At 47.2% G+C, this 9,411-nt stretch overlaps 1 protein-coding gene across 1 annotated transcript; it reads left to right on the top strand.

The window, feature by feature from the left end:
• The first annotated feature begins 279 nt into the window (after window positions 1-279).
• LOC139060316 (piggyBac transposable element-derived protein 4-like) lies at window positions 280-1,062 on the top strand. The gene has a single exon (XM_070539439.1). It carries the CDS (start codon window positions 280-282, stop codon window positions 1,060-1,062), a length of 783 nt encoding a protein of 260 aa, XP_070395540.1.
• The last annotated feature ends 8,349 nt before the right edge of the window (window positions 1,063-9,411 follow it).

Genomic DNA, 9,411 nt, shown 5'->3' with positions numbered 1-9,411 from the left:
GTTGCCCCCTGTTTGATATCAATATTGAAGCACTGTGTCTTAACACCTTAACCGTTTTGGACGAGCTGTGCTCGTCCTTGCCAGGCCGTCCCCAAACCGTTTTGGACGAGTGTAGCTCGTCCGCGCTGAATACGTTCTTCCCTCCAGCGTTTCGGACGAGCGGCGCACGTTTGTGGCGTAGCTTGCATTTTTACTCGACAGATGGCAGCACTGACCTCTTAATTTCTTTTTCTTCAACCGCGTAAACTTTTTTTTTCGTAGGGCAACCTTGGTTTTAAAATGGCATCCAGTGGAGGCGACACGTGTATTGCTGGCCCGTCTTCTCGGAAACGGCGCTTTTCTTCGTCGTCATCTTCGTCAGACGATGGTGATTCAGACACTGATGTGTACATTGTTTCAGGGAGCGAGGATGACAGTGATGATGTTGTACTCAGCAGCTCTTCTGATGAAGAAGATGATTGCTCGGAAGCGAACTTTGCGAGCGCGCGTCAGTGGATGAAGATCGACGTCACGAACATTCCTACACGACCTCCTCGGTTTCCTTTTCTGGCAGTTCCCGGTAAGACGTTCACTATAAGCTCGCCTGGTGACTTGCTTGAATATATTCAGCGTTTCCTCGATGATGAACTCATTTCAATGGTGGTCGAAGAAACTAACCGCAATGCTGCTGAGAAGGTGAAGGGCTGCGGTCCGTGTGAGCATAGCCGCGTCAAAAAATGGGTGCCGGTGACTGAGGAGGAGATGTGGGTGTTTCTTGGTCTCTTGCTGTTGCAAGGAATTGTGCAGAAGCCACGACAGGATTGGTATTGGTCCAGGAACAAGCTCTTATTCACACCTATTTTCGGAGAGGTGATGAGTGGCAACCGGTTTCAGCTCCTGATGCGGATGCTGCACTTTGCTGATAATTCCAGTATCAGCGACCTTAGCAGTCACCCGCAGCCGAAGCTGCACAAGATATGGCCGTTTCTGGTTCGGTTGTTGAAGAACTATCGCTCAGCCTACGTACCGGAGCGAGACATATCCATTGATGAAAGCCTTATGCTCTACAAACTTCGTGTTTGAAAGCCTTATGCTCTACAAACTTCGACTTCGTGTTTGCTTTAAATATTTTTTTAAGATCGAATACATGCTTTTTATTGCAATAATAATCGAAATCAGGAATAAAAAAAATAAGCAGTTTTGTGGAGAAATTCGTTGATATAAAAAAACGGTGAAGGGGTTAAAATAATACAAAGCGATGAAATTCGTGGATTTAGACTACAGGAAACAGAAGTTACATTGCTTGCGTATGCAGACGGTGTTGCGGTTTTTTGCGGGGACAAGAAAAGTATTAGTGAAACATCTGAAGTACCGTAGTGAAGTGTTTCACTGAGGTAACCGGAAGTCGAGTGAATTGGGATAAGTGCCTGGGATTTTGGCACGGAGAATTGCCTTCAACGACAGACGCATTTCGTCAACGCGGCTTGGTTTACAACGCCTCCGAAGTACTTGTGGGTACCGCTGGAATTTCATAGAGAAACTTATCCGTACTGGCGAGCGCAGCTGCAAGAGACGCGAGAAAAAGCAGACAGATGGACAAGCCCTTGTATATCCCTCTTTGCAAGAGCTACGGTGTGCAATCTTATTTTTTATTAGTAAGTTGTGGTACGCAATGCAAGTGCTACATTGTGCCCGAGTAAAGGTGCAGAAGCTGCACTGTGTATTTGCTGTCTTTGTTTGGGCGCCCACATGGGAGAGGTGCAGCCACACGAACTTGTTTCGGCAGGTGAAGGCCGGCGGATTAGCACTGGGACATTTGTTTCTGCGACAGATAGTAAACAGGTTTTTATTTTTTCGTGATGTTAGAGACCCATTCCTGCGCACGTTGTGTCAATAAAGACTCAGGAAAGCTTTGCCTAAGTATGCTATTACAACGAGATGTATTTGAGGAGGTATTTGTGGTCTCTTTAGAGCAATTGTTAAACGTCTCAAATTTGTAAGCGTGTGTTTGGATGCAGTATTTGAGTAGCGTTAAAAGGAAAACATTGTACAGGGATGTTTGTGACGCGCTGTTTTCAATGCCCTTGTACAGGACCATATACTCTGGAGGCCCAGGTGGCAATGTTATAAAAAGAGTTCAAAAAATGCAGGTGTCGCCGGGAGCCAAAACCTTCTTTTTCAGGTTACACACTGCAACCGCTCAGCCGAGCTGAGCGGTCAGCAGAATCATGGGCTCTAGCGGAGCAGCGACAGCGGCCACTTTTGGCCGTGTAAACAGGCTTACCGACGAAGACATGGAGTACCCGTTTATTTTGCCGCAACTGCCGAAAGGACGAGTAACGATCAACACCGTGTTTTTACACGGGGATGTACGTGCGAGACCCTACAAGGTCGAAGACTTCAGGGACGCCCTATTGCCGACGGGCCTGCTGCCTGACGTGGTATGCATAGGGGCGTACCAGATTATCCACGTCTGGGCGGTGACTCTCAATGATGCGACTGCCACAAAACGCCTGCTGGCCATGAAGGAAATGCAAGTGAAGGGACGACGGTGCGTCATTGTTGACCCACAAGACCAGCAGGTGAAGCCTAGGCTTCACTGGCTGCTGCACGGTGTTTCCGATGAGGACATCCCGATGGCGTTCGCAACATTTGGCAAGGTGGAAGAGGGGAGCCGAGAGCGGTGGCGCGCCCAAGGCAGAGGAGACAAGACCTCCACTACTGGGACCGTGCTCCTGAAGCTGAAGAGCGGCGTAAAATAGGAAGACTTGCCTCATCAGGTCCGCGTCGGCGGAGAGCTAGCATTGGTGGTCGTTCCCGCGAGGCCCATGCAGTGTCTGCGCTGCCAATACACGGGACACGTCCGCCGAGATTGTAAATTTCCCCGCTGATCAAGGTGCAGGCGTTTCGGCCACCTTGACGCTGACTGCGTCAAATCATACGCAGCTGTGATGGGACCAACAGCGAGTAACGTTGCTGCAGAGCACCTTATGGACGTGGTCGAGACGGAGGACGCCGCCAAGGGAACCGGAGACCTTGTTCTGACAGCGACAGTCAATGGGACATCGACGGTCGGCGCTGAAGGCACGGTGGCTGTGGCTGCCGAGAAGGCGAGCAAGACGCTACAGCTCCTGTCTTCAGTGGGTCATGCTTCGGGGGGCGTTGACGACGAGGCACCTGATGACGACACGACAGCAATGCTGCAGGACGAGGACACGAACGACGGTGAGCAGACTGCAACTCTCGGTGCCCCAGTCTAGCACCCCCACGACGCGACCAAGGACCGGGACGGTAGTGCAACCAGCACCAGCGAGGGGCCACCGACGAAGGCGCCTCATGGGAGGCGGATGGGCTACATGCCAAAACCTAATATTCCGCCTGAAAAGAAGACTGTTGTCAAAGCGGTGACGGCCACCAACGGCAGCAAGCCGGAAGGTCCCGGAGGCGGCTAGCAGAGGTCTAGTCGTGAATGGTAAGCACCATGCTCCGGGCCTACTTTACCCTTAGTTAAGATGGCTCTCTTACCGTTACTTACTATCGCCACATTGAACGTGAGAGGGTTGGCGGCTAGTCGTAGGCAAAGTCAGGTCCTACGGTTGGTCACTGACCAAGACATAGACGTACTAGCCGTCCAGGAGACCAAGGTTGACGGAGAGGAGGAGACCGGGAGCATGGTGCGGCGTTTCACGACTAGATATTATGCGGTCGTGAGTCACGCGGTAGGGACGTCCGCCGGTTGTGTTCTGTTTGTAAAGAAGTTGCCTGATCTTGTTGTTCAAAGTGTATTTTCATGCCAGTCTGGAAGGATTGTTTTTTGTGATTTTGTTTATCGTGAAATTGAATTTCGAGTCATGTGCATATATGCGCCGAATTCTGTAGAAGAGCGCACCTTATTTTTTGAGAACCTTTTTCAGTATATTTGCAGCGATAACTGCATGATTTTGTTGGGAGATTTTAATTGTGACTAAACTAATACGTGAAAATGAACTGGACGATGTTTGCGAGTGTCTGGAGGGGGAGCGGGAAGTTATGTACACGCGATTTCAAGGTAACAGTCGCGCGAGGTTAGACCGCATGTACATATCGCAACCCATGATTCCAAAGTGCCATAGTTATTCTGTGGCACCAGTATCGTTCTCAGATCACTGCTTGGTGAAATGTAACATAGGCACGGAGAAGAAGAGAGAATCTTTTAATTGGGACCTATGGAAAACGAATGCCTTACTACTAAAAGACCAACCATTTGTAGAGACAGTACATGAGGCCGTAAGGGAGGTTTGTGAGGATAATAGTCAAACAACAGCAGAGAAATGGGAAGGGTTCCAACAAAACGTAAAAATGAAAGCCTGTGAAAGATCGAGCTGCTTTAAGTTTGAGAAGGAAATGAAAGAAAAGAGCTTGCGAAAGACACTTAAGCAGCTGATAGCGCTTGAGTGCGAAGAGCCAGGGGCGTATAAAGAAGATGTGCGAACCATTAAAGAAAAAATTGAGCAGCTCGACAAAGAACGGTATCAAGGTGCGATTGTGCGCGCAAGAACAAATGCATTAGTAGCTGGAGAGGCGCCCACTAAAAGGGCGCTTGGACTTGAAAAAGCTCACGGTCGAAGGAATCACGTCGATAAGATTCTATGGAATGGCACAACTGCCGACAACAGTAAGAGTATAGGCCAAGCGTTTTTAGAGTATTACCAGTCCCTCTTTGCGTTTCAAGAAGCGAATGTAGACGAGTTCAAAAAGGTCTTCCTCGGTCGCATGCCACGATTGAGTGACGACACAAAAGAACGATTAGAAGTGAAAATAACAGAAAGCGAAGTTGAAAAGGCAATTGAGGATTTGAATCAAGGCAAATCACCTGGACCTGATGGCCTGGGCGCTTGTTTATATAAAGCTTTCAAGAAGGAACTGTCACCGTTGCTAGCACGGCTGATTAATGATGGGTATGAGAACAAAGCTTTGCCACCTTCTTTTGGCAAAGCGCATACCATACTCCTCCCTAAGAGTGATCAAGTAGAGAAACTTAGGCTGGTGGCATCTTACAGGCCGATATCTTTAACCAATGTAGATGATAAAATTTTCATGAAGGTTTTGGCAGCCAGACTTCAAAGTGTAATAAAGGAAATTGTCGCAGATCACCAAACATGTGGGATCAAAGGAAGGTCGACTTTTCGAATATTCACACGATGCGGTGCGTGCTCGAGTGCTGCGACGTCACATTGGGCGGAGTCGCAGTGCTTCAGCTCGACCTCGAGAATGCCTTTGATTGTGTCTCGCATGGTATTTTGTTTGCCATATTGAATCACGTTAATGTTGGTTCCATCATCGCTGAGGGAGTGACGTTGGCGTATCAGAACTGCACAACACGCTTAATTGTGAACAAATCATTGGGGGCCCCCATTAATGTCATGCGTTCTGTGAGTCAGGGCTGCCCCCTCAGTCCTCTTTTGTTTGGAATTTACATAGAAACTATGTGTTTGGCCATAATTCAAAATGATCAAATACGCGGTTATAATTTGGCAGACACAGAAGTCAAGCTCTTGGCATATGCAGATGACATAGCAGTGTGTTGTACAAGCAAACAAAGTGTAACGGAAACGATAAGCGTAGTGAAAAGTTTTTGTGGTGTGACGGGGAGTAGAGTGAACTGGGGGAAGTCCCTCGGTTTGTGGCACGGAGAGTGGTCTTCCGCCCCGGACCATTTTGCAAATGTGAACTGGATGAAAACCCCGACCAAGTATCTAGGTGTTCCCATGGACAGTTCAAAAATAGCGACGAATACTGGATGAACCAAACAAAAGAAACTAGAGAAAAAGCAGAAAGGTGGAAAGGCATCAACCTGTCGATTTTCGCTAAGGCAACGGTGTGTAACATGTTTTTTATTACGAAGTTGTGGTATGTCATGCAGATGTTGTACTGTTCAAGGGTAAACGTGCAAAAGCTGCACAGAGTGTTCGCGGTTTTTATCTGGGGCTCTACCTGGGAAAGGTGTAGCCGAACAAATCTGTTCAGGCACGTGAAGGAAGGGGGGCTGGGCTTGGCGCATCTTTTTGTTCGACAGCTTGTCAACCGCTTTTTGTTTTTTCGCGATGTGCGCGATACTTTTTTGCGCACCGTATGTCAGCTCAGGTTGAGCGACGCATTGCCTGCATATGTTGTCAGTACGGCAAGCATGACCGGAAGACTGCGTGGTTATTTTAAGGAAGTGGCCGACAGTGTGCGTTTCCTTTCAGTTCGTTTTTCAAACGATTATCCGTGTCACGTGAAAAGGATAACACTGTATAAAGATGTGTGCGACATTGTGTTTCTTGTGCCGTTATACAGAGCCATATACAGTGGAGGGCCAGGACAAGAGGTCCTTAAACGGGTGAAACGAATGCAGGTGCCACCAGGTGTTAAAACCTTCTTTTTTAAGCTCCACACAGGAACGCTCTCTGTGAAGACTTTTGTCGAAGAACGAGGCTGTCTTGTGCCGTGGGGATCCCACTGCTTGATCTGTCAGAAGCCGGAGACCATTGATCATGTTTTCTTGCACTGCTGGGCGGCGGTTTTCTTATGGGACGTTTTAAAGCGAACGCTGAAAAAGGAGTTACCGGTGGACCCCCAAGGGATCAGGTATCTGCCAATTAAAGATGAAGACGGAGTGCCGTATGATCTTATTATGTTGAATGCCCTCCACTCTATATGGCGAGCTCGCATGGCCGGGTACCATTGCGACACCGACGCTCGGCCAGCGCGTATGTATTTCAGAGAGTGTATGTCCTCATTTATTGAAATGCACAAAACCCGCCGTGGTTGCTCAGTGGCTATGGTGTTGGGCTGCTGAGCACGAGGTCGCGGGATCGAATCCCGGCCACGGCGGCCGCATTTCGATGGGGGCGAAATGCGAAAACACCCGTGTGCTTAGATTTAGGTGCACGTTAAAGAACCCCAGGTGGTCAAAATTTCCGGAGTCCTCCACTACGGCGTGCCTCATAATCAGAAAGTGGTTTTGGCACGTAAAACCCCAGATATTATTATTATTATTGAAATGCACAAAATGCAAGAGTGTGTACCGGATTGGCTGTCGAGGCTCGAACCTCTGACAGTCATGAAGGACTTTTAATTTAACAACGTCAGTCCTATGAGGACGGACGGCTGTCTAGCGCTTTTTTGTTTCGTCTTGCTTTCTCTCTTGCAAGAGGCTTGCATCTGTGTCATGAGTGTGAAATTCCTATGTGCGATGTTATATTGAAAACCGGTAATAAATAAAAAAAAGAAGTGGTAGCGTGGCCGAGCGGATTCCACTTCCGGACGCGCTAGCGAAAGGTTGTGTCACCATGAGCTCCGATGGAGCGGATACAGCGGCCCATATGGGTCGTGGAAACAGGTTTTTTGCCGAAGAAAACCAAGGATATGAAGTCGTTCTGCCACAGTTACCTAAAGGTGCGTGTATTACAAATACTGTTTTTCTACACGGAGATATCAGGGCAAGACCTTATCGTGTGGAGGATGTCCGCGACACCATGGTTCGTCTGGGAATGCTGCCCGAGGTGCTTGCTTTGGGGGCTTTCCAGATGAGCCACGTATGGGCGGTGACCTTCAGCACAGCAGAAGGAATGAAGAAGATGCTCGCGGTTGGTGACGTCAAGATAAAGGAGAGGCGATGCCTCGTTATCGACCCAAATAAGCAAGACGTTCGCCTAAAGCTACATTGGCTTTTGCATTATTGGCTCTCAGATATGCAATCTGTAGGCTGTGGCGTTCCACAAGGTAGCATTTTGGGTCCATTTCTGTTTAATCTTTACATCAATGACATTGTACATGCAACTCCATTCGTTAAATTTATCATCTATGCTGACGACACCAGTATTTTTCTTGCCGGAGATAATGCAGCCGAACTCACAGATACTGCAAACAATGCACTGAAGCAAATAGAAAACTGGAGTAGCAGAAATGCGTTGCGGATTAACACAGCAAAGACTAAAGTCGTTGTTTTCAGAGGTAGAAACAAGAAGGTCCGTCTCACTAAGAATATATTCCTTCAGTCCGTACCCTTAGAAGTTGTGCCTTCATTTAAAACATTAGGTATATTATTTAATGAAAGAATGTCATGGGATGATCATGTTAGCTTTGTAACAAATAAATGTTCACGTATTATTGGTCTTCTTTACAAGAACCGTGAGATACTACCGCGAAATGTAATGCTAATGCTATATAATTCATTGATACAATCGCATTTCAGCTATTGCCATTTAACCTGGGGTGCAACAACAGCAGGCAATCTTCAGAAACTACACTTGTTACAGAAAAAATTTCTAAGAATTGTTGAAAATGTTCCGCATACCTACCATACGGCCGCACTTTTCTTAAAGTATAACTTACTACCAATTACTAAACTTTACGACTATCGTCTGAGCAAGTGTGTGAAAAACGAGGTGTTGAAGAACATATCTTTTCTATCAAAATTAGCTGGTTTAGAAAAACGAGATGCAATGTACAGCACAAGAAACATAGCACAATGGAACGTAAAAACATACAGAACTTTCTATGGTAATCAAACATTAGAAAATAAACTACCACGACTTCTTAACAAACTCGCACAAAACGATATTGATCTCCAAAACACAACACGCCACAAACTGTTCGAGTATTTTTTACACTACACCTAACCTTTTTTTTTTTTTTTTTCTGTGATTTGTCTACCCAATTCTTCTTTCTTTCACCATCATTGTAAGTTTTCTTTCCAGCCAGGACAATGGTGTTGATTTTATGCTGACTACTGTAACCGGATAACAACTCTGCTATATGTATTTTTTTTTTCCTTTGTTATCTGTATTTCCTGTATTTTCTTTTCTTTTTCATGTGTGTGAAAAAAAAAAAGGGAAAGAAAAACAACCACTGTATTGCTGTCAAAGTGGGGGCCCGTGGCCTTGTCAAGCTGTCCAACGGCAGCTTTTACTACGGGTCCCCGCCATCATCTGTACCATGGTGGCAAAATAAAATTTGAATTTGAATTTGAATTATGTACCGGATGAAGATGTACGCACCGCGTTTGCGGCCTACGGGAAGGTGACACAAGTATTGAAGGAGCGATGGCGCGTCCATGGTATCACGGACAAAGGAACTTCGACTCGTACCGTAGCACTGGAACTGAAAACCGGAGTTACTATCGAGGACCTACCACATCAGCTTCGAGTGGGTGGCATGACAACACTTCTGGTTGTGCCAGGCCGAGCGCCACTGTGCCTACGGTGTCGCCGAACGGGGCATATTAGACGTGACTGTCGAATACCGCGGTGCGGTCAGTGCAGGCGCTATGGTCATGAAGACAACGAATGCACTCAGACATATGCTAAGGTGGCAGGTACGGTTACAGCCGACCGTGTCTCGGAGCACATCGTGGACCAAGTTGACGCAGAGGAAGCAGCCAGCAGCAGAATGGGGGAACCCGTGTAC

The sequence above is a fragment of the Dermacentor albipictus genome, chromosome 1 (genome assembly GCF_038994185.2).
Source record: "Dermacentor albipictus isolate Rhodes 1998 colony chromosome 1, USDA_Dalb.pri_finalv2, whole genome shotgun sequence".
Taxonomy (NCBI): domain Eukaryota; kingdom Metazoa; phylum Arthropoda; class Arachnida; order Ixodida; family Ixodidae; genus Dermacentor; species Dermacentor albipictus.
Note: the sequence above shows the minus strand (reverse complement) of the source record. Positions and strands in the feature narration are given on the sequence as shown.

Excerpts from the sequence above, each read along its gene's own strand:
- LOC139060316 (XM_070539439.1), top strand. The coding sequence starts at position 280 with ATGGCATCCAGTGGAGGCGACACGTGTATTGCTGGCCCGTCTTCTCGG.